This window comes from Lithobates pipiens, unplaced genomic scaffold (assembly GCF_037356315.1).
Source record: "Lithobates pipiens isolate NorthernLeopardFrog02 unplaced genomic scaffold, aLitPip1_a1.2 Scaffold_3, whole genome shotgun sequence".
Taxonomy (NCBI): domain Eukaryota; kingdom Metazoa; phylum Chordata; class Amphibia; order Anura; family Ranidae; genus Lithobates; species Lithobates pipiens.
Genome location: NW_027507790.1, coordinates 99,947,833 through 99,974,605, shown reverse-complemented (window position 1 = coordinate 99,974,605; position 26,773 = coordinate 99,947,833). Strand labels below are relative to the sequence as shown.

The 26,773-nt window shown below is 40.4% G+C and overlaps 1 protein-coding gene across 1 annotated transcript in view; it reads right to left on the bottom strand.

The window, feature by feature from the left end:
• The window catches only part of KREMEN1 (kringle containing transmembrane protein 1), a 234,155-nt gene that overhangs the window by 65,378 nt on the left and 142,004 nt on the right, over positions 1-26,773 (bottom strand). Inside the window, exon 4 of the mRNA XM_077462082.1 lies at positions 4,015-4,139. Within this exon, the coding sequence (XP_077318208.1) occupies positions 4,015-4,139 (125 nt within the window). The remainder of the gene's footprint in view (positions 1-4,014; positions 4,140-26,773) is intronic.

Here is a 26,773-nt window from a genome sequence, read left to right as displayed (position 1 = left end):
TTAAGTGCACTAACAAAAGTGGCTAGCTGAAGACACTAAGTTTTATCTTTTCTTCAAAAGAACTGAAGCTACTAGTGCCATATGGATGCGTATATCTAGGAGGTTAAGCCATTGCATGTTGATTTGAATAAAGGGTTTAAAGTTGGGCCTGTGGTGTCAGGGGACAGAGGATAAAGGCCTGATAGAAAGAGGGCCATTCCTCTGCTCTTCTCCTGCCTGGACACATAGAGCCAACCTGAGTAAAGGTAACCAATCCGATTTAAAGTATTATATTGTGCTTTATTTACCATTTAAGTGTGCCTCTGCTCTTGGGGACATTCTAAGGTTTGGAATCCCCTGAAAGCAGCTTAAATATAGGATTGAGAACTATATTGCTCTTAAATCTCAGTTATTGCTCTCTAGTTGATTACTTGAATATATATACTGTTATTGTCTGTTATTCTTACATAGACATATTGCAGTAAAGACAATTTCTGTTTTTTATCATAACCTGTGTGTTTCTTATTGGTCATTGCACTTACACTATTGCAGGTGTGCCAGAGGGGGCTGAGGCTGTTGTTAGGGTTGAGAGGCAGAGTAACAGACTGAACAAACAAAAGCATCTCCTTCGGGGTATCACTACACAACATTTGTGGAAACCCTTTAAATGAAAGGCCTTTAAAACACCTCGGAATAGTGGGAAACATAGGATTTCCAGAGAGATGCTTGGGGAACATCACAATGTCTGATTGCATTGTTAAGAAGTCCTGCCCATGCCATTCAAAAGTGGTGGGTTTTCATAGTCTTTGAAGGATCTTATATCCCCAGTAATAAATAATAAGACATTAAACTATTTGGCTGAGTTCACACATGTCCCGCTGTGGTTTGAAATCTAGAGTCCGGTGCGGTTTTGCTCACCAGTTCAGGTGCAAATTTTTACTTGAATGTACACCTAAACAAGACCAAAAATCTCGCAGGACCATTTTAAAAAACGCACTGTGGCCGCACCACACATGTGTGAACTGGCATAATTGAAAGCCGGTCCGATTCACGTTATGCAAATTGGAAGCAGTTCAAAACGCATCAAATTCACATATATGTGAACCGAGCCTCAAAGTATTGTTAACATGCAGTAAAAGAGCATTAAAACAAGCGCCCACTCACTTCTCTAGCTGATTTTATTGTAAGGTTATTTATTATCAAACATCCTCAAAGATCACAACAAAGGCTCTAGAGTTTGGTTCCAACAACATAGAAATGACTGTTGTTTGTTTACATAAGTGGGTTGGCAGACTACTAAAATCATAAGAAAAAAGATTTCAAAAGAATCAAAAGAAAAAAAGATTTCAGACTTTAAATTGTAAAATTTGAAAAATCATTTCCATACAATGCCTATTCATACAGATGTGAATGAGGGCTTGTTTTTTAATGTATTTTAATGCCTGTACAGAATATAATCACTTAACCGCTTTCCAACCAGCTGCCGTCATTTTACTGCAGCAGGTTGGCATGGCTGCGCGAATCACCGTAGGTGTACATCGCCTCCTTTAAGAGCAATAGCAGGCACGTGAGGCCAGAGCCAATGCGCGTGGCTGGAGGCTGCGATGTCCGCAGACCACCCGCGAATGATCCACAGAGAGCCATAATAGGGATCTGTCAATGTAAACAAACAGATCCCTGTTCTGTCAGGGAAGTAGAGAAAGATCTGCTGTTCCTAGTGATCAGGAACACCGATCTCTCTCCTCCTCTACACAGTACATTCCCCCACAGTTGGAAACACCTCCCTAGGGAACACTTAACCCCTTGATTGCCCCTAGTGTTAACTCCTTCCTTGCCAGTGTCATTTATACAGTAATCAGTGGCTATTTGTAGCACTGATTGCTATATAAGTGTCACTGGTCCCAAAAAAAGTGTCAAAAGTGTCCGATTTGTCTGCTGCAATGTCGCAGTCCTGCTAAAAATTGCTCATCACTGTCATTACTAGTAAAAAAATAAATAAATAATAAAATGCCATAAATATATTCCCTATTTTGTAGATGCTATAACTTTTGCGCAAACCAATCAATATATGCTTATTGTGATTTGTTTTACCAAAACTATGTAGAATAATATATATTGGCCTAAACTGATGAAGAATTTTTTATTTATTTTTTTGGGGTGGGGGGGATATTTATTAAAAAAAAAGTAAAAAATATTGTGTTTTTTTCAAAATTGTCATTCTTTTTTTTGTTTATAGCGCAAAAAATAAAAACCGCAGAGGTGATCAAATATCACCAAAAGAAAGCTCTATTTGTGGGGAAAAAAAGGACATCAATTTGTTTGTGTATAACGTCGTACGACCGCACAATTGTCGGTTAAAGCGATGCAGTGCCGCAAAAAATGGCCTGGACATTAAGGGGGTAAATCCTTCCAGGGCTGAAGTGGTTAAGAAATGATCGTGCCATATTTCTATTAAGAGGGATGTTTACATTCCTTGTAATAGGAATAAAAGTAATCAATTCTTTTTTTTTTCAGTGTCAAACTAAAAAAATAAAAGTAAAATTAACAATAAAAAAAAAAATTAAAGCGTCCCTGTCCCCGTGAGCTCGTACGCAGAAGCGAACACATACGTAAGTCCCGCCCACATATGAAAACGGTGTGCAAACCACACATGTGAGGTATCGCCGCAAACGTTAGAGCGAGAGCAATAATTCTAGCACTAGACCTCCTCTGTAACGCAAAACATGTAACCAGTAAAAAAATTTAAAGCGTCGCCTATGGGGATTTTTAAATACCAAAGTTTGGCGCCACTCCACGAGCGCGTGCAATTTTGAAGCGTGACATGTTGGGTATCTATTTACTCAGCATATCTTCATCTATCACATTATTCAAAAAAATTGGGCTAACTTTACTGTTTTTTGTTTTTTTAAGCATGAAACTGTTTTTTTTCTGAAAAAAAACGCGTTCGAAAAATTGCTGCGCAAATACCGTGCGAGATAAAAAGTTGCAACAACCGCAATTGTATTCTCTAGGGTCTTTGCTAAAAAAAATATATAATGTTTGGGGGTTCTATGTAATTTTCTAGCAAAAAAATGATGAATTTTACATGTAGGAGAGAAATGTCAGAATTGGCCTGGATGCGAAGTGGTTAAGTAACTTCACCTCTTTTGTACAAAAAAAACATTGTTAATGATTTCTACCTGTTTCTGCTCTAAAGAAAAAGCTGTTTTCTCTTCTATGTCTTTCGGATACTGATTCTGAATGGGAGTGAATTTTTCAGTATTGAACAGCTGATGCACCTGCAGTGCTCTAATGGATAAAGTTGCATGTTCTGCATCTATTTAGAAGTGATTAACCCTTTAGGAGCATCTCACCAAAAATAATTTTTTTCTTGCAGAGGATTCCTAAAATCTGACTTGTATCTTAGTACAGACTTCTGGGAAAATCAGCCAATCAAACAAGCAGGAAATAGAATTTCTGTGGGTGTTCCGTATCCATACACCTGCTGTGTAATGAAGACGTCCAAGTTGCCATTTTGCATTGAGTTTTACTGAAAATGACAGCACCGCAGACTGAAATGGAAAGGTCATTTTAAATAACATTCAATTGCTATATTATTTTTTTAATTTGATATATTTTTTCCCTCTTCACCAAGTCGACTGCTTCCGCTACTTATTAGAAGAAGTGTGGAAGGTGGGGACTTAGCCAAATGTCTACACTCTCCCGCAAAGAAGAAATCCCATTAATTAGCTCTAGTGTCCAGTTTTTACCCCCCACAATTAAATTTTTTATTAGATTTCTTTAATTTTGTGAAACTCCAAGAGCATTCAACAATATATTTTCACATATATTGTTGTTTGTAAGCCAAGAGTATGTTTAGTGAGGTCCCTTGAAATATTATATTGTCAGTCACCTGTCGCAAATTTGTTTGCACAAGATCATATTAACATAATCTGACATTAGCCGTATGTTAAACAAATTTAAAATACCAGAACATTTAGGGAAGGAGATGTTATAAACATTGCAAATAAATTCTAATGAGGGTGGAAGCTGTACCTTGTATTTCTGTCTCCGGCACATGGTAATACAAGATTGTATTGTCTGTTTATTGGACGTCTCACTCATGCCAGTCAAAGGAGGTGGATTTCCATGGTCTTTGAAGCATCCCAGATTCCCAGGCACTGAAAAAGAATTACAAAGCTTTAGTTTTTACAAAGCACAACTTGGAACATTGTATATATAGCCCTTGTGGGATTTTCAGAGAGAAGAACACATCAACACAGGACAATTATAGCACAGTTAGTCCACAGCCTCACCCTACAGAGCAGACAGATTCCATAGTGGTTGCATAACTTTACACCTAGAATAACTGTAGTTGATGGAACTAAATTATATGCTACGAGTCAACACAACTGCTCGGGGAAGAGACACAGAACATATACAATAAACTTTGGCCTAAAAAAGGCCTCAATGTATGGTGACTTCTGAAGAGATAAAAACATTGTATTGAATAGATCATTCAGTCAAATTCGTAACATCCACTGAAAAGCTAAGAACACAACCAGGCTCAGACCTGCATGGGAAAAATAGAGCCGAAGAATGAAAGTTTGAATCAGATTGGTAGACAAAAAGGAACACAACAATCTGGCATTGTACAAAAAAATTTATTATAGGCATACACCACTTTTAAGTACACATTGGGGTTTATTTACTAAAGCTGGAAAGTGCAAAATCAGGCTCACTTCTGCATAGAAAGCAATGAGTTTCTAACCCCAGCTTGTTCATTTAAGCTTTGGTAATAAAACCTGGAAGCTCATTGGTTTCTATGCAGAAGTGAGCCTGATTTTGCACTTTTCAGCTTTAGTAAATAAACCCCATTGTGTACTTAAAAGTGGGGTATGCTGGTACAATAAAAGTAAAGCCAACTATAATGTGCTCACATTTTCCGTGAGGAATATACACAGCCACCATAGTGATAGGGAGCACTGACACTGGAGCCAGCGAAGATAGCAGATTAATCCTCCTCTATCAGCTCCTTGTAGCTCCTCTCTATTCCCTCCCAACTCACTTATCACTCAGAACTTCTGTCCCATACAGGCAATGCAATCTGCTTTGCTTTTATTGTAATAATGTTTTTTGCTTCTCCAGAAGATTGGCGCTTCTTTCTCATTTTTTGCCTTTCAATTTACATGCATTGCCCTGTGCTCTTTGAGGTTGGTTACATTCTGCTCTGGATTTCTAAAGACTTTCTACAACTACATTTAAAATGAATTTAATGTTCCAAGGACTACTGATAGCATGCCACTAATATGTTGGTCTACTGAACTTATTGGTAGCTGTGGACCAACACAGATCAGTCAGGTAACAGTTTCACATTTAAAGGTAATCGCATAGAGGAATGCCATGTTTACCAACCATATTGAAGTAAATGGACACTCCAGAAGCAATAATGTCTTGTTATTGAATGCAGGTTATCTATTAATAGGTAGCATCTCATTTTGAAGCTGGTATTTCAGTCTTAGTCAACACAGTGGTCATGTTACATGTAAACCTACTGAAGACATGCATGTGTATATGATATTTGCTTTGAAAACACTGCAGTGGTACTTTGTGTATCATGTAACACGCCACACTATGGGAACAGAAAAACATCACGTCACAACCATGAACATATCAGTGTTCCTGGAAAGCCTGGAAATCCCTTATAATGTAATAAGTAAGCAGCCTTCAGAAGGGCATCTGCCCTGTAAAAGCAAAGGCATGAAACAATGTACTATAAACGGTGTTCCAATTCTGGCTTGCGCCCCCAACAAAGGATTTCCTCTCATTTCTTTTTCTGTCTTTTTGAGGTAAAACTTCTGAAAAGGACACATTATTATTGTTATTAGTATTAGGAAAAAAACATGCATGTGTAAATGCATGTTAAAATACAGTTTTACACATGGAGCACAGCATACCGTATATCTGGGTTTTTCAACCAGGGTTCAATGGAACCTTAGGGTTTCTCCAGAGTTTGCAAGGGGGTTTCTTGGGCAATGAGCAATTTCTGCCTCTCAGATACATTCCCACTGACACCATTGATCTTTTTAGCTATCTGAAAGGGGTACTTCTTCTTTATGTAGAGCAACAATTCTTTTTTAGAGTCTCAAAGCATTCTTTGCCATGAGGTGCCATGTTGAACTTCCACCTTATGTAAGTAGTATTCTTCCCATTGACCTCACACTAATGTATCATGAGTTGTAGATATACAGTATCTCACAAAAGTGAGTACACCCCTCACATTTATGTAAATATTTTATTATATCTTTTCATGTGACAACACTGAAGAAATTACACTTTGCTACAATGTAAAGCAGTGAGTGTACAGCTTTTATAACATTGTAAATTTGCTGCCCCCTCAAAATAACTCAACACACAGCCATTAATGTCTAAACCGCTGGCAACAAAAGTGAGTACACCCCTAAGTGAAAATGTCCAAATTGGGCCCAATTAGCCATTTTCCCTCCCCGCTGTCATGTAACTCGTTAGTGTCACAAGGTCTCAGATGTGAATGGAGAGGAGCTGTGTTAAATTCGGTGTTATCACTCTCACTCTCTCATACTGGTCACTGGAAATTGAACATGGCACCTCATGGCAAAGAATGTTCTGAGGGTCTAAAAAAAGAATTGTTGCTCTACATAAATATGGCGTAGGCTATGAGAAGATTTCCAAGACCCTGAAACTGAGCTGCAGCATGGTGTCCAAGACCATACAGCGGTTTAACAGGACAGGTTGAACTCAGAACAGACCTTGCCATGGTCGACCAAAGAAGTTGAGTGCATGTGCTCAGCATCATATCCAAAGGTTGTCTTCGGGGAAATAGACATATGAGTGCTGCCAGCATTGCTGCAGAGGTTGAAGGGGTGGGGGTTCAGCCTGTCAGTGCTCAGACAATACGCCGCACACTGCATCATATTGGTCTGCATGGCTGTCTTCCCAGTAGGAAGCCTCTTCTAAAGATGATGCACAAGAAAGCCCTCAAACAGTTTGCTGAAGACAAACAGACTAAGGGCATGGATTACTGGAAACATGTCTTGTGGTCCGATGAGACCAAGATAAACTTATTTGGTTCAGATGGTGTCAAGCGTGTGTGGTGGCAACCAGGTGAGGAGTACAAAGACAAGTGTGTCTTGCCTACAGTCAAGCATGGTGGTGGGTTGTGTCATGGTCTGGGGCTAAATAAGTGCTGCCGGCACTGGGGAGCTACAGTTCACTGAGGGAACCATGAATGCCAACCTGTACTGTGACATACTGAAGCAGAGCATGATCCCCTCCCTTCGGAGACTGGGCTGCAGGGCAGTATTCCAACATGATAACAACCCCAAATACACCTCCAAGATGACCACTGTCTTGCTAAAAAAGCTGAAGGTAAAGGTGATGGACTGGCCAAGTCTCCAGACCTAAACCCTATTTAGCATCTGTAGGGAATCCTCAAACAGGAGGTGGATGAGTGCAAGGTCACTAAATTCTACCAGCTCTGCGATGTTGTCATGGAGGAGTGGAAGAGGACTCCAATGGCAACCTGTGAAGCTCTGGTGAACGCCATGCCCAACAGTGTTGAGGCAGTGCTGGAAAATAATGGTGGCCACACAAAACATTGACACTTTGGGCCTAATTTGGACATTTTCAGTTGGGGGGGTACTCACTTTTGTTGCCAGCGGTTTCAACATTAATGGCTGTTGAATGGTAATGTAATGGTGTTGAGTTATTTTGAGGGGACAGCAAATTTGCACTGTTGTACAAGCTGTGCACTCACTACTTTACATTGTATCAAAGTGTTATATATATATAATAAATATTTACAAAAATGTGAGGGGTGTACTAACTTTTGTGAGATACTGTAGTACTTTTTAATAGGGATTCCCTGATACTGGAAAGTTATTTCAAGGGTTCCTCTGCTACCATATATGCAAATTTCTGCAAAGGCATACGTCTGAAAAGGAAAACAATGACGAGCAACCAGCAATGGGGTCTATTTATCAATATTTTCACCAAGATTCTAATACCTTCCATATACTGCCTAACGTTCTAAAATGATACAGAGGGATATCTTTTAGGCACAAAGTATGTAGGCAAAGGGCATGTCCCTCCCACGGTCCCGGGTTGCATGGACCCTAAAGGCCTAATATGCAGAAAATGATTTGCTAAACCACATAAGTGCTTTTTTGACCCCCTAGTTTTCTTTTATAATGCCTTTTCAAAATAACCAAATGTAGACCAAAAAGAATGACAACTGAGGTTGCACAAGGGACAGAGGGATTTGGTCTCAAAAGTGGCCTGGTCCATCCAAATGAGGGACACTTAAGAGCAATGCCTTTCACCTAATATTTACACAGTTAAAAAAATTAAGTGTGAAAGTTGCGTGACTCTTAAATAAAAACATTGATAAGTATCCCCCAATGTTTATAACAGGAGCAGATTATATACACCTACTTAACAGGATAACCTAACTTGAAGTCTCTATATCTACTTCTGAGTATAAGAGAAAGAAAAGTAACCTTGAACTGCATTTGTTTTCTGCTAATGTCATAACTAATGAAGAAAATAGATTTTAATCATCTGGTGCATATATACCGTAATAACTGAAAAACAAATGCAAAAGCAGCTGGTATATCTACACGGGAAGACCATTATGTTTTATGGTCTGCAAAATATTTAATAATCCTAAATGCAATTTAGTAATCCCTGAATGGTTAAGTTATTAATAACTAGGATTTTTTTTCAGACTGATGATGTTTGGTAAGTTCCATTGATATTTGCACTAGCTTTTCATCATGTTGCATCCAAGCAGATATGAAAAACAAATGAGTTGTGTCTTTAGGTAGACACTGTAATTGTCAGCGACTGTGACATGACTATCTAATTGAAAGTGCATGTTCTGCATTGCAGTATTCTGAACACATTTTACTCTAGTTGGATCTCGAAGCCACTCTCCAGCTGGACAGAGCTGCTTTACCAATCCCAGCTTGCTGCTTTCACTGCTCTGTATCGCAAGTTACTTGACACATGCCACATGATCCTTTCCTCCACCCATCTCTGCTGGGATTTCCAATATAAACATTGTCACACCGATGGGACCTTTCTTGATTTTTAGACTAATCTCATGGTCAGGAAAAGCCATTTGCAGGTTTTGCTCACTTTTCATTGTCATTGTATCATCAAAGATCATCAGAGACACAAAGATCATCATTTGTATCATTAAAGATATTTATTTAGATTTTTTTTTGGAATGTGACACAACTGTCTTAACTACAGTATATATCCTGTTTTGAGGAAATACCGTATTTTCCGGCGTATAAGACAACCTTTTACATGTAAAAAAATTGGCCAAAAAGCAGGGGTCGTCTTATACGCCGGGTCAGCTCCTGGGATGCCGGCTGGGTGTTCGGTAATACTCTATGTAGCTTCGGCTACATACAGTATATACCGCTGAGCCAATCCTGGTGAGCGATGTATTCAAATGAATACAAAGCCTGCTCGGATTGGAGTAACGACCTCTGCCAATCCGAGCAGGCTACTCTGTAGCCTGCTCTGATTGGCTTGGAGAGTCAGAGCGGCGCGGGCTGATGATGTTACAGCCTCTGCCAATCCAAGCAGGCTTTGTATTCATTAATAGAATACATCGCTCGCCGTGATTGGCTCCAGCAAATGCAGGAAGAAGGAAGAAATATGAAGCCTCGGAAGCCTCGAAAGCCGGGTCGTCTTATACGGTAAGTACAGATTTAAAAGCATTTTTGTCCTGTAAGATTAGGGGGTCGTCTTATATGCCGGGTCGCCTTATACACCGGCAAATACGGTATATTATAGGTAAATTGCTGGCCAAAAATAAATGGTTAGCTTCCTTTAATACAAATGAAACAACAAAAAAGTACTGTTATCCATGGCAATAACTAGACATTATACTTCATTTCCCATCCTGCACTAAAAAAATGATATCCAGAATCTGATTGTTTGGTATGGAAATTTCATTTGCTTGTATGTAGGTTTTATCAATAAAACCTAGTGTTGTATACTTTATCGAATGCCACTCAAACTAAGCCTTCAAATCATTTTGTTTCAGGATATCAGAGTTGTAGTATTGTAGTATTTTGAAGGGCTGTTGGCATTTGACTCAACACCACTCCCATTGTCCTCTGGATCCCCCAAAAATATCCCAGTACTTCCAGGTGTGGGGAAGAACGTAATTTGTTCCCTTCATAGCCCCACAGTGTAGTGCCTGGTGGCCATTAACCAGGCCTTAGCTGTCAAATGAGCAACACGTCCGCTTGTCCTGAGTACAGAAGAGGCTCGCTTTAAACATTAACTATAAGGTTACAGAGTATTTATGGTACATACATTATATATTATTTATTTGAATAGCATATGGAATGGTTAAAACCCTTTGAGGGTTTTTTAGCCAATTATGCTCTATTGTCCTGGAGGCACAGCAGGAGGTGAGAAGAAAACTCTGCAAAATGATTAGAGATCCCAATAGAAAGTTGTCATCAGAACAGTTGCCCCATTGGAACATCTTCCCTCACCTACTATTCTAGTGACAACTGTAAAATATTAGCCCTTGTACTCACGGTCGGAGATTCCGACAACCAAATCTGTCGGATTTTGTCCGACGGGTTTTGTCCGAAACTGTTGCATACACACGGTCGGACAAAGTTGTCAGAAAATCCGACGTGATTACGTTATTTCGTTACGACGGGACTACGTTCACGCTAGTAGCCAATGGCTTTGGTGTAGGAAATTGATCTGAGCATGCGTGGCACTTTGTCCGATCGGAGCATTTTGTCGGAAAATTTTACCAACAAGTTGGAAAACTTGGTCCGTCGGATACTCCGATGGAAACAGTCCGATGTAGACCACACACAGTCGGAATATCCGACAAAACGGTCAGATCGGCTTACATTCACCATAGCTTCCTGTATCAGTGAAAATAGTCACAATTTCCCCACAGCAAAGCTACCAATAGCAATAAAAAAACTAGGCTTCTAACCTCTACTATATGCAAAAATGTTTTGATAAATATACTGTACAGTACTAGTGCAGAGTTAAGAGTTGGGGGTCATATGAAAAGTAAGGAATAAGTTCCATCGTCATCTGTTTTTGGCATTGCAATTTACCAGGGGCCCTGACTTTTTTAATCATTCCACAGCCCTGTTAGATATCTAGTTCATTAAGCCACAGTTCTGTTCCCCACCTCTACTGCCTGAGGCTATTAGATAATTCTGCTACATACCAGAGATTCGTATATACTATAAACAAGTCAATGTGAATGACGCAGCTCCATTCACAGCGTGTTCATGGATCATTTTACTGTTCGTAGTTTATTAACAGATTTTGACACACATCAATTGGACGTATGTCAGTAAAATAAACACAGTGAAGAACAGCATTTATTGGCTCTAGGCGAACACTTGGGCTGAATATTTTAACAGATACATAATGCCAGGCGCACTGAAGGTCCAAATGGATTATCACACTACAGAAACATGATGTACTAAAGCATGTCTGTCTGCACTCACAGTCACTGGAGTGAAACCCTCCAGTGTATGCTTTGAGAGCTCTGTCCACCAAGCTTTGATCTCTGCAAGCCTTTAAGAATATTGCTCTGTGTCTTAGATATTTGTCAGTATGACCACTGACACAAAACAAAACAGCAGATATTATTTGATCTTCTCCAGACTTTGATATGGCTATTTGGGAAAAAAAATTTGTATAAAAAAAGATTTTGTTTTGTTTAAACGGTATTATGTCTAATGAAGAAACTTTACGACTCAGACTATTCAAAATGATTAGTTCCCTTTGGGTAGATAATGAAAGCTTTAATCACCTGCTATGTGTAACCCTGGACTCCGAATTCTCCATTCGGCCCCGCATCCAGCCACTGTCCATATCGTGCTGTCTCATCCTCCAGAACATCTCCAAAACATGCCCCGTCCTAATCAATGACACCATAAAGCTCCTAATTTACCTCCCTGGTTATCTCTCACCTCAACCATTGCAGACATCTCAAGTCTCCCATGAGATGCGGGAGACTCCCGCATTTCTGCGGCGGTTCCCGCACACCCGCAAGCGCCTCCTTGTCTCCCGGGAATGATCGGTGCAGCGGGAAACAGCTGTGAAGACCAACTCTGTACCCGCAGATGTCTCTGCAAACAGCTTCTGCTCCTAGCATCCCCATCAACATTAAACAATCTGTCCTTGTAATTAGGGCTCCGGCTGGCAGCCATTTTGTGTTGGACCAAACTGCATAGATTTTATTGGGAGAATTCTCATGTTCTTCTTGTGTTGGGTCACCGGCCGAGCGCCACCATTTTCTTAAGAAAAACACCTCCTTACAGCATAGGACAAAAGAAAAAAATATATATATATATCCCTGAAATGAGTTTACCACCTCCCTGAAATTTGTTTTTGCAGGTTGGGATGCCTACCATTGCAACTCCATCCTCACTGGCTTACTTGTACACAGGCTATCCCCCCCTCAGTCCATCATGAATGTTTCTGCCAGACTCATCCACCTTACCGTTTAGTGTCTGCTACCCCTCTCTGCCAATGCCCCCATTGGCTTCCCCTCATCCAACAGATACAATTTAAAATACTAACAAAAACTTACAAAGACATCCACAACTCTTACCCCGAGATACATCATTAACCTTGTCTCAAAATACCAAACAAACCGTTCTCTTTGCACCTCCTTAGGTCTCCTGCTCTCTAGAGCTCTTGTCAACTCTTCCCATGCTTGCCTCCAGGACTCTCCAGAGATACTGCCATCCTCTGGAATGCCTTACCCCAATCTGTTCGACTATCTACTTACTCTATCCACCTTTAGGTGATCACTGAAAACCCCTCTTTTTTGAGAAGCCTATCCTGCCTCCACCTAACAACTAAACTTTTATTTTCTCCATCAGCTCATCCCCCCACAGTTATTACCTTTTTGTCACTTGACCCTCCCTCCTAAATTGTAAGCTCTAATAAGCAGAGTACGCTAATTCCTCTTGTATTGAATTGTCTTTTGACTGTACTGTCTGTTTTAATTTACTGCACAAACTGTGGAAGCCACTCTGCCTCATCAATGCCCCTCTGTGTTAAGAGATTCTAATGTTAATCTTTGAGAGTCTCCATATATATACAGGTGCATCTCATAAAATTAGAATATCATCAAAAAGATCATTTATTTCAGTAATTCAAAAAGTAATTTCATGATTATGGCTTACAGCTAGTGAAAACCCAAAATTCAGTATCTCAGAAAATCTGCATGTTACATAAGACCAATAAAAAAAAAAAAATTTTAATACAGAAATGTTGGTTTACTGAAAAGTATGTCCATGTACAGTATAGTCTGCACTCAAGGTTGGGGCTCCTTTTGCATGAAATACTGTCTTTGGCACTGCTGCTGTGTTAGGAAAGCCCACGTTTCTTTGATAGCAGCTTTCAGCTCGTCTGCATTGTTGGGTCTGGTGTCTCTCATCTTCATCTTGACAATAGCCCACAGATTTTCTATGGGGTTTAGGTCAGGTGAGTTTGCTGGCTAATCAAGCACAGTGATACCATGATCATTAAACCAGGTATTGGTACTTTTGGCAGTGTAGGCAGGTGCCAAGTCCTTCTGGAAAATCAGCATCTCCATAAAGCTGGTCAGCAGAGGGAAGCATGATGTGCTCTAGAATTTCCTGGTAGAGGGCTGTGCTGACTTTGGACTTGGTAAAACACAGTGGACCAGCACCAGCAGATGACATGGCCCCCCAAATCATCACTGACTGTGGAAACTTCACACTGGATCTCATGCAACTATGATTTTGTGCCTCACCATTCTTCCTCCATACTTTGGGACCTTGATTTCCAAATTAAATGCAACATCTTCCACAGTCGATTATGATTTGGGGAGCCATATCATCTGCTGATGTTGGTCCATTGTGTTTTATCAAGTCCATGCAAAATACATGCAAAAGGAGCCCCGACCAAGTATTGAGTGCATACTATACTGTAAGCAGCCTGTCAAAATCTATCCTTTTTCAGCCCATCACTAGGAGTTTCTTGTGCCAGTAGTGTATTATGGAAAATGGTATAAATATTCAGTGATGGCTGATGCAAGCTCTTTTCCTCCCCAACTCTGGCCTAGGGAGAGTGTATGTGATGGAGCTGCTTCTTTAGGCCTGTCTGAAGGGGCCTGGGATGTGATTATAACTGGAGCTGAGGCTTGGTGCTGCTGATCTTCACTGGATGCAGAGTGAAGGCCCATGGAGGTTGGTTGACCTTTCTACAGAAGATTAGGAACAGGTTGGAGACCCAGGAGGATCCTACTGGAGGAAAGTCCAGTAGGAAAGTATTAGTTATGCAATTTCTTGAATCAGTTTCTGACAACACAGAGCTTAGGCTCTCAGAGGATTGTGGAGAGATGGAGCTAGGTGCCGGTCCAGGCTTCTGCGTGGATGCTAACATTAATGTTGGGATCTTTGCAGAGCCTGGACCGACTGAGTGACATCAGCCAAAAGTGGGCTTTAGCCTGCTGTCAGCTGAAAATGGGTCACAGGAGTGGAGAAGTAAGTGATCTCCTGTGACCTACAGGAGAAGTAGAGCCAAAATAGCTTTGGCTATACTCTTCCTTTAACTGTGTTCTTTGCAGGAGGCATTTATTTAAAGATCGTTCTAGTGATAGAATCGCTTAAAAGGTGCACTTACCCTCTAACTGTTCTGTAATGGATTGTCTGTGTATGTGTAAATGCAAGACTATTTATAGGAATCATACACTGGAACAAGATCTTAAGAGGTTTCAGACAGTACTTGTAAAGAAGGGCAGACTACACTGATCTGCCTTTCCTTGCAAATGGAAGTATAGCCCGGGAACTGCTGAATGTTACCATGCACGTATCACAGTAGGTTACAGTCTATTCAAGTTTACTGTGGAATTGACATGGTCATAGTCACTGTAGCACTGACAAATGTATTCACGGTCACTGCCATAGGCCCAGTCATTGTAGAACTGATAAACACTTACTGTGGCAACAACAACCATATTAATTGTATCAATGGAATGCATATCTAACACATTCATATACATTTTCTTATATGGTATATTTGCTTTACAAAACATCAGACTTTTAGGAAAACTGCAGCAATAATCAGCCATATCAGCTATGCCGCTTGTCTGGCAATGTTAGCAATTCCTAACATATTGTTCAATTCATTTTTGGGAACTTCTGTTTGCATTAACATGCATATTAGGATTTAAAAGGAATATAATAGACAGAAAAGGAAATTACAAACCTAGTGGGAATTTTTTTCTGACACATTTAAAGATATTGGCTTGAGACAGTATTGACCTCATATTGTCTCAAACAAATAAGGACATGGTGATATTCAGTGCTGTACAATATGTCTACTCAACATCCTTCCAGATAGGCCAGAATAGCTTCAACAGAAAGCAATGTCCTTGAATTATTCCCTATGGATGCCTATATCCTGTATATCCAATTTATGAATGCCAAGCTGAACTCATTATGCTGGCAAGGCAGAGGAACCTTTTAGTACAAGTCTGGCTGGCAGACTGGTACTGCTGGAATTAAGCTCCTGTAGATGCATACAGACTTCATTTCTATGCTTACCCAGGTTTATGCAGCACTCTTGTGGTATGGTGCAGTTAATCTGGGTAATATCTTTCCACAATCATCTTAATGATCCCTTTATCCCATTCAACATCACCTATTGCATTGAGCTAATTTCTTTCCTGGATACAGAGGTCATTTTCAAGGATGTATTCAGATTTGTTTAAAAAAAATCCAACAATAATATTGTCCTACAATGGCTTCTATCCCAGGGTGTATGTAATTCAGCAGCATGCAGCCAATTTTTCTGCATTAAATGTATTGTGAATGACACTTCAGTTTTGGAGCAACTTCTATCTGAAATGAAAGCGGCTGTATACCCTCAGAAAAAAAAATGTTAAGAAAAAAAAAAACCCTGTTAGGCAAAAGGCATAATGAGCTAGTATGCAGCACATACTAGCTCATTTAAAATACTTACCTTAGAACAACGTCCCCATATCGCAGGCCGGTCCATACCAAGGGCAAAATGCTCCCTCAGCGTGGACCATGTTCGTAGCTCCGGTGCTGTGAGTGGCCAGAGCCGCGGTGACGTCTCTCCTGCACATGCGTAAAAGAGTCTTCTGGCAGCGTCTGCCGGACCTTAAGCCAGGCATTCACAGTGCATGCGCCGCTGATGTCAGTGGCTTCTTGCAAAGTGAATATCACCTAAACCGTACAGGTTTTTACAGGTTTTTAGTGGAAATTGGAAAAAAAAGGATCATTGCCTAAAAAAGTGTTCATGCGTGTTGAAAGGCAAGAGGCACATGGATTGATATACTTGTGGGCTCAACATCATAGTAAACTGCCAGTGAAACATTAAATTCTACAGGAGAAGAACATGGTCCACCCATACTATATGCCAATCATGGATCTGCTTCTTTGAAGGAAAAACATTTGGTAGATACATTCATGGTAGATCCATTGGAAATCTATTTTAATTTCTATTGTTCTAGCACTATCACACACACACATCATGCTTTTAACTACTTTTGTAATTGCTCACTGCTTCTCCTAGAAGATTGTACAGAGCTATAGGTCAAATTCAAAGTAGTCTTTTTCCATTGCATATAACATTCAATTCTGATGTTGCCAAAACTGGAATTGACCCATCAGGTAGGGTTACCATTAGTTTACTCTAAGCCCTTGCACACACGGTCGGAGATTCTGACGGAATGTTTCCTATCGGACCGTTTTGTCGGATATTCCGACTGTGTGTGGTCTGCATCGGACTGTTTCCGTCGGAATATCCGACGGACCAAGTTTTCCAACTTGCCGGTAAAATTTTCCGACAAAATGCTCCTATCGGACATACTCCGATCATGTGTAGCCTACTCCGACGGACAAAGTGCCACGCATGCTCAGATCAAATTCCTAGACCAAAGCTATTGGCTACTAGCCTGAATGTAGTCCCGTCATAATGAAATAAGGTCATCACATTATGTACAATTGGATTTTCCGACAACTTAGTCCGACCGTGTGTATGCAACATCACTTCCGGACCTCTTCTGGAATTAATCCGTCGGAATTACTCCAACGGATTTGGTTGTCGGAATCTCCGACCGTGTGTACAAGGGCTAAATGTAAAGGTTTATCATCTCAGAAAAAAGCTTCCATGCCTACATTAATGTAGTGCAGTATACATCCTCTGGTTTTCCATATGTTATTAGTGGCAGCGGGTAGTGTATCCTGAAATAAAGGACATGGGTTTTGTCATGCTAGCTCATAGTGAATAATGGGCAGCCTGCAGAATGTACACATATCCATTAAGATTGTACTTTTAGATGTTTTATGGGGCTATTTTGAAAGGAGTAAAGTAATTTAGGAAGATTGTACAATTAAACATAGCTATTAATACCCTGTAATATTCTCAGCCACAACTATAAAAATGTCTCCACAGGTGGTTTGTCAGACATATCATTAAAATCTCATTTATGGGTTTAAAGTGTATTATGATATTCTAAAAATAACGTTCAGTTTTGTTTAAATAAAGTTACATTTTGAATCTGATGTTTGATTTGGCTCTGATGCTTGGGGGACAGTTTTGTAATACTATCATGTAACAGATGAAGGAGTTCTTAGAAGTAACATTTTGCTTAACCCCAAACGATGCACAATTATTATATGAACAATCAGTCAGCCTTATTTAATGGAAACCAATCAGGTAAAATGCCTTTAAAATAATCTAGTGGCAAACTCCCACTGCATTAAAGTGACACTAAGCACTGGTTTAAAACATTTCTATTTGTGTATGTATTCTTAAAGTATAACTAAAGGCAAAACATGTTTTTTAATTTTGGATAGAGGGGAGGGGGGTTAGAATGTTTTCAATTTTTATTGTTCTCTGATTTTTTGGTGGGAGGGCTGCAGCTCCTCTTTAACTCAAAAAAGTACTTCCTATTGCTCCCGGCCTCCCTCAAATTCCCAAATTCCTTTTTTGTTGTTGCTGTGATTCAACTCCCTGTTAGAGGGTGGCTATGTTCTTTCCTTATGGTCATGCTGTACAGGCATACCCCACTTTTAAGTACACAATGGGGTTTTACTAAAGCTGGAAAGTGCAAAATCAGGCTCACTTCTGCATAGAAACCAATGAGCTTCTAACCCCAGCTTATTCAATTAAACTTTGGTAGCAAAACCTGGAAGCTGATTGGTTTCTTCGCAGAAGTGAGCCTGATTTTGTACTTTCCAGCTTTATTAAATAAACCCCATTGTGTACTTAAAAGTGGGGTATGCCTGTATGTAAGAAAGTAGCCACCACTTTTTGCTCACTTCCAAAATTAACTAGGGACTATGGGATTTGTAGTACATGACTGCAAGCAACATTCACTGGTTGTTCCAAAAAAACAAAAAACAGAAGCTTTGGGGAATAAGAAAGATTCAGGAGCACATTGAGTATGTTTCAAGGAGGCAAAAAAAATGCAATAAAAAGCAATTTAATGAAAAATAGATTAGAGGACCATTAAGTAGCAGATATGTAGGAATTATTTTTGAAGAATAAGAATATAATTTAGTGTCACTTTAAGTACCCACTACATCTAATAGATGACAGAATAAGCTTGTACCTTTTCTGCAGTGAGGTCCCCTCCAATACCACCCAAAGCCTTGACTATATGCAAATAGTCAACTTTACAAAGTTTCTTTGTGCATATTCATAGACGTCACCTCTCAGATGCCAATGTTTGGCCCAGATGTCTAGTAGTATAAGCCTTGAGTTTTGCACGGTTAAGATAGGGTGTGCATAAACTAATTTACTATGAACTGGAGAAGCCTGAGGGTGATCTGGTGTGCTGTAAAGAAGTTCATACATGATGCAATTTTCTTTCCTGCAACCACGGGTAGCCTGCAATGCGGTTGCAGTGAGTTTCCAAATGTAATGCATGCACTGCTTTTGGTTCGGTGCAGTGCTGTGCAATTCCAGCTCATTCAAAATGAACGCACTGTAAATCACAAAGGAATAACAGCATGTTCCAGTGGGATTCCCGGTGTAAACCGGCTCTAAAGGTTCACTGCTTCAGGAAAAAGGTAATATATGATGTCACCTACCAAATAAAGTCTTTAGTTTATGAAGTGAGAGTTTGACACTAATGTTTACTCATTATTCAAATAATGGTTCAGCCCTGTAGAGTAGATTGTTCATGTGAACTCCTAAGTACTTACTTCATATCTGAAATGTATTAATAGTTTTTGAAGGTACAAGGGAATTTAAATTTCTCCTGAGAATTAGAGAAGCTCCTTTCAACTATCCTGGGCTTGTTTTGTGTCAAAAGAGCCTCTCATTAACCTGACTATTTTATGTTTTTTTACACTAAAAAAATTGGACAGCAAAAAAAGGATTTCACGTTATATATACAAATACTTAAATCATAATCAATAACACAAAAACATTTAAAAGGAAAACAAAATATTGTGGTATTGCATAGGAAGACCAACAACAATCAGATCCCTCTCCAATTAATATTAGGCCCCTTTCACACTGATGATCCGTTCAGGTCCGCCTGAAACAGGCGGACCTGAACGGATGCTCCATAGAGCTCTATGGAGCGTCGGATGTCAGCGGTGACAAGTCCACTGACATCCGACCCGCTTCGATCCGAAAAAGTGTGACGGAGGAAAAAGCTATTTTTCCATCCGTGATCGGATTGGGTGACGACGGACATTGCGGTCACCCGATCTCCCATAGGGGAGAGCGGCGCTGTGACAGATCCGTCCCTGCACAGTGTGCAGAGACGGACCTGTCATCTTCCTGCTCAGCGGAGATCGCTCCGGCGATCCCCGCTGAGCAAGCGGATATCCACAGGGCGGATCAGCACTGATCCGCCCCGTGTGAAAGGACCCTAACAGTTAATAGCTGCGGTCACTTCGTGGCTCGAGGGTCCTGCTGCTCCCCACCATCCACTGGTGGTAGAAAAACAAGGGGAAATGCAACCCTAGCGCAGATTAACCTTTTATTAAACACATTCAGAAAAGATAAATTATATGGCATATACTGTATATATATTTTATCTTTTGTGAGTGTGTTTAATTAAAGGTTAATCTGGCCTAGGGTTGTGATTCCCCTTGTTTTTTCCCTTTTGACAAAAAAACTGTAATCAAATTAACAAAAATAAAATAAATAAAAATAAAATACATAAAATACATATGCAGAGACAAAATGCAATAAACTAACCCAAAATAAATCCCTAAAAAAAAAGAATAAAGTAGAACTTTCACTCAAATTGCAGCAGCTCAACAAGTGAAATGGGCTGTTTGTTGTTTGGCAAAATTGCAATTTTTTTGCCAAAAAACACTCCATTCATCTCTAATCACAAAGCAGAGGGCTTATTTGAAATAACTGTCGGAAATGTATTGTAAACTTATTTAAGAAAGTAAAATAAACATGTCATACTTTGCCGATGAAAACAGTATCATTAGCAGTAATCGCCATGGATTCCTGAAGGCTCGTTCATGCCAGACCAATCTATTATCATTCTATGAGGAAGTGAGGCCCATAGACGTGGTGTATCTGGATTTTGCAAAGGCATTTGACAAAGTTCCCCATAAACATTTAATGTACAAAGTAAGGTCTGTTGGCATGGACCATAGGGTGAGTACATGGATTGAAAGCTGGCTACAGGGGCGAGTTTAGTAGTAATAAATGTAGTGATAAATGGGGAGTACTCGAAATGGGCAGGGATGGAAAGTGGGTGTCCCCCAGGGTTCTGGAGGATGGGATAAACAGCTCAATCTCTGTATTTGCGGACCATGCTAAGTTAAGAAGGGCAATAACTTCTACCCCGGATGTGGAAACCTTACAGGGGGACCTAAATAACATAATGGGGAGGGCAGCTACATGGCAAATGAGGTTTAATGTTGAAAAATGTAAGGTGATGCATTTGGGCGCCAAAAATAAAAACGTAAGTTACTCGCTAGGGTGAGAACCTCTGTGGGAATCTAGGATGGAGAAAGAACTGGGTACTGTTAGATGAAAGGCTCAGCAATGGCATGCAATGCCAAACTGCTCCAAGAGGACTCAAGGAATAAAATGATAATTCTCTTAGTCCAGCCAGAACTGGAGAGAGTTCAGAGAAGGGTAACAAAATTAATAAAGGGCCTGGAGGGTTATTGGGAAAGACTACAAGCATTGAAATGATTCTCTCTGGAGAGGAGATGCTTGATAAAGAATATGATAGCTATCCACAAATATCTTACTGGTGACCCTAGCATAGGTAAAAAACGTTTAAGTGCAATGGAGTTTAAAAAGACACGTGGCCATTCGCTGAAATTGGAAGAAAAGTGGTTTAACCATAATCACCATAGAGGGTTCTTCCACTGCTTGTGGAATTCTCTTCCACAAGCCGTGGTATCAGCAGGGAGCATCGATAGTTTCAAAGAAACTATTAGATGAGCATCCTAATGATCACAACATACATGGATATATGTTTTACTATTGAAATAAACACATTCACACACAGGTTGAACTGAATGGACTTTGTCTTTTTTCAGCCTTACCAACTATGTAACTATGTACTTACCTGCTCTGTGCAATGGTTTCTCGCAGAGCAGCCCCGATCCTTCTCATCGTGGTTCCCCTGCCTACCATCCTGGCTCATCCCCCCTGCCGAGTGCCCCCACAGCAAGCCACTTGCTATAGGGACACTTATACAGGCTTGATTCTGTGCCGCACTGTGTGTGTCCATTGATTGTGGTTCATCCCCGCCCCTTGGTCTCTCCTCCCGGGCTGTGATCAACAGCAGCAGGAGCCAACGACTCTCGCTACTGGCTCCATGTCCAGTGACAGTGAGAAGAGAAAGAACGGAGATAGACGATGTGCTTGGACACAACCCTGGCTCGAGCTCAGATAAGTATTTGGAGGACTGGGGGGATGCTGTGCACAGAAGGTTTTGTACACTAATGCAGAGAATGTATTAAGATAAAAAACTTTCTACATTTACAACCACTTTACGATCTTAACTGAAAAAATCTAGAGATACTGTATGTAGCCGGTTGGAAAAACTTTTTAAGAAATGTGTCCCATAGGAGGTGATCTGTTAAACTGAAGCAGAAATAAGTGAAATGAACCAACTTTTGAAATCAAACATCCAGTCATGTCCTGGGAATTTAAAAAAAATGGAAACATCTTCTGCACAACTGGGTTAAAGTAAACAGGGTCACTTCACTTGAGTGGAGGTTTTTTTTAGTGTTATACAATCCTTTCAACATTGTCTTCAAAAAACTGTTGTATTCTTGCCAAAGTCTCACAGGTACATTTTTGTAAAGGACAACCTGAAGCGTGAAAGAGCAGAATCAAAGTAAATACATATGCAATGAAATATTGATGCCTTTCTGTTAGAAGTTATGCAATAAAAGGTTCTCAGTTACAAGGTTATTGAAGCAAAGTGTGACATCCTGTGAATATTCAAGGCATGGTGTACGCTGTCTTTCTTTGTCAAGGGTGGATGTCTTGTTGGGCTGACATATTTTTTGGGGGTCAGAGAAAGGACTAACTTTCAGCTTTTCTCTTCCAGGCCAGCAACTATTACACAGACAGCAACAACAGTTTTACATTAGAAGCCTTCAGTGACTTTCATACCCGCTTTGTCCCCAGAGATCTAGTTTCAGGGAAATAATTAGAGCAGCTGCTACTTGTCAAAGGATTGTTCTGTGAATTAAGAGGTCTGCATTATCCAAGAGAATGTAAAAAATATCCCCATATAACCTCTAAGTTACCTTAGTTAATTAGCTAGCACTCTATGCATTAAGTGAGGGCACAACGACAACTGGAAAAAACGGTAAATACAGCAAGAGCCTCTTCAGTTCTAGCAATCACGAACTGAGTAAGATTAGTTCACTAATGCCGCGTACACACGATCAGACTATCCAACGGACTTAGTCCGGCAGACGAGAGTCCGCTGGACAATCCGTCCGTGTGTGGGCTCCGGCAGACTTTTTCTTTCCAAAAGTCCGGCGGACTTAGAAAGAAGTTTTGACTCAAGACTTTTGAAATGAACGGACTTGCCCACACATGGAGAAAAGTCTGTTCATTTTGAACGTGACTTCAGGTAGCCGGGACTAGCGAAGGAAGTCAATGTCGCCGCCTCCATCGGCGAGATTGACACGTTGCTAGCCCCGTCACCTGGTATGGACTTAAAGGGGAAGCCCTACACCAAAAACGGTGTGGGGGTCCCCCCAAAGTCCATATCAGACCCTTATCCGAGCACGCAGCCCGGCTGGTCAGGAAAGGAGGTGGGGACGAGCGAGCAGCCCCCCTCCTGAGCCGTACCAGGCTGCATGCCCTCAACATGGGGGGGTGCTTTGGGCAAGGGCGGCGCAAGCAGCCCCCCTCCTGAGCCGTACCAGGCTGCGTGCCCTCAACATGGGGGGGTGCTTTGGGCAAGGGGGGCGTTGCAGCCCCCCCACCCCAAAGCACCTTGTTCCCATGTTGATGAGGACAAGGGCCTCTTCCCGACAACCCTGGCCGTTCGTTGTCGGGGTTTGCGGGTGGGGGGCTTATTGGAATCCGGGAGCCCCCTTTAATAAGGATAAATCTAAATCTACTTTTTACATTAAAATATAGCTAATATATACCCTTTTGTCTGATCTGTATACCACGGTCAGTGATAAAATGCACAGTTTCTCCAGTGCTGAGAGTTCAGGTAGGAGGAGACTTCCACTGCAGCCTGTATACACGCCCACATGTGTGATGCCAATATCACGTGACTTGGCTATCTCTGATCAACAAGTAAATGTTCTCTTCAGCATAAAAGACACAACTGATCATATGCAGGTCGGCTACCCTGCCTGTGTTAGCTGGCCTTCCCCAGGTAGACAGTGCAGGAGGGAAGGATCTGTGCATAAAGGATAAAACAGCCTTTTTACACAATGCAGAGGATTAACCCCTTAAGTTCAACAGTGAGTATAACAAGCATGCTATGCTGCATATGCAGACTGATTTTACTGTTGTGGGTTTAGTAACACTTTAAGCTCCAACCTGGTGGGATCCCTCTTAGTCCTTGTACACATGGTAGGACATTCTGCCGGAAAATGTCCGATCGGACCGTGTTGTCGGATAATCCGACTGTGTGTGGGCTCCATCAGACTGTTTCCGTCAGAATATCCGACGGACAAAGTTTTAGAGCTGGGCTATAAAACTTTCCGACAACATGATCCGATCGGACTTTGTCCGATTGTGTGTAGAGAATTCCGATCGGACAAAGTGCCACGCATGCTCAGATCAAATTCCTAGACCAAAGCTATTGGCTACTAGCCTGAACGTAGTCCCGTCCTAACGAAATAACGTCATCACGTTACGTATGATCGGATTTTCCGACACCTTTGTCCGACCGTGTGTATGCAACACAAGTTTCGGACAATGTCCGACCGTGTGTACAAGGGCTTAGAGCAACTTATACGGGGGCGCTAGGCTAAGCAAATGCAGTATTTAATCAAGTACTTTGGAGGTGTTTTATCTTGATACTGAGATGCCTTCATTTCTGAGTTGCTTCAAGTTTTTTTTATTTGCATGGGGAATAAACAGCTCAAACACAAATAAAAGCCAAAATATATGAGCCCTGAGCCTAATAACGTCTACACTGCCGATGACAGAAGGGAAACAGAAGGAATGATGAAAGCTACCATATTGTATTGAATACAAATAAAATATTATACTACATATACAAAGTAACACCTGCACATGTGTCTCCTGACCTGTTGGGCCATGGAGGACTCTACGGTACCCTTGCCATTACACCCCTAAGGTTTTCATGGGATTAGAATGCAGTTCATCAGAAAGGGCTGAATGTTCTAAACTTTTGACTTTCAACATTCTCAAGCCAGGGCTTTCACATATATATATATATATATATATTAGTTAGCTTAAATTCTTTTTGCATATTTGAAATGTGGAATGAGTTTTTAAACTGTTTAGGTTACTGAGTGCACAGCTAATTCGTTCTGGGAGCCTAACACAGCCATCGGCATTTTAGCTAATAATCTAAAACATCACATTTAGTGGGATGTGACATGACCCTTACAGCTAGGTGTATTTTGTTGACTGCATTCCACAGCACAAAACTTTCAAAGTGACGACTAATGGTTTCTAAAAAAGTTGCCTGTACAATCACACGCTATACAGGTTAAACGCTCAGGCAGGGAACTTTATATTTTCCACATTTCTAATGCAACATTGCTGAAAAAACTCAAAATGAATCGATAGAACAATGTAGCAAAAACTGTAACTATACAGACTCTCTAGATTGTAAGCAAGGGTCCTCTGATTACTCCTGTATTGATTTGTATTGTAAGTGTACTGTCTGCCCTCATGTTGTAAAGTGCTGCACAAACTGTTGGCGCCATATAAATCCTGTATAATAATAATAATATAATAACTCAGAAACTCTGCTCAGTTTACCTTTATCAAAGTTTTCTGTGTATGCCTAACCTTTCATGATTTTATCATCACCGTTGTACAAGATTGCACTGCTGGATGTTATCTTTTTGCTGATCCAACGTACTGTGAAGTTACACGATGCAAATTCACACCGGACACTGGACATCTGTAAATTTGGGCAAAGCTGTTTTATAGAATTATCTGTTAATAACCGCCAAGCAGTATCTGCCAAACAGACTTGTCTATAGAGGTCTGCTCTCTTAAGCCCCATACACACTATCAGATTTTCTGTTGATTTTTTCCTTCAGATTTACCAAAACCATATAATATGAGGTCCAATCTTAGGAGTTTCAATTTGTATGCAATCAGGCAGGCCCTCGCACTACATGGTTTTGGTAAATCTGAAGACAAAAATCAGCAGAAAATCTGATAGTGTATATGGGGCTTTAGGCTCCCTGCACACTAGCTTAAAAAGAAACACAAGTGCTCTTGGCAGAATAAATTGCAAATTTTGAGTGTTTTTTGTACTAGTGTTTAGTGTTTTTTTCTGAAAAACGCTCTCAAAAACACAAACCAGTAAGGTTTTTTTCCCTGCCTCTAAATACTGAGCTTAAAAACAGCTCTAGACTACCTAATGTACATGAACAATTAGACTAACGTTAGTTGCTTCTACAGACAAAATGCTACACTCCTCTAGGAGCAATGTTTTTTTAACCACTTCGACCCCGGAAGGATTTACCCCCTTCCTGACCCAAGCACTTTTTGCGATGCGGCACTGCGTCAATTTAGCTGACAATTGCACGGTTATGCGATGTTGCCCCCAAACAAAATTTTTGTCCTTTTTTTCCCACAAATAGAGCTTTCTTTTGCTGGTATTTGATCACCTCTTCGGTTTTTATTTTTTGCGCTATAAACAAATAAAGAGCGACAATTTTGAAAAAAAAAGCAATATTTTTTACTTTTTACTTTTTTTTTTAATAAATATCCCCAAAAATATATGAAAAAAATATTTTTTTCTCAGTTTAGGTCGATATGTATTCTTCTACATATTTTTGGTAAAAAAAAATCGCAATAAGCATTTATTGATTGGTTTGCACAAAAGTTATAGCGTCTACAAACTAGGGGATAGATTTATAGCATTTTTATTATTATTTTTTTATTAGTAATGGCGGCGATCTGCAATTTTTATGGCACATGCAACATTATGGCGGACACATCGGACATTTTTGGACCACTGTCATTTTATACAGCAATTAGTGCTATAAAAATGCACTGATTACTGTGTAAATGACACTGGCAGGGAAGGGGTTAAACACCAGGGGCGATCAAGGGGTTAAGTGTG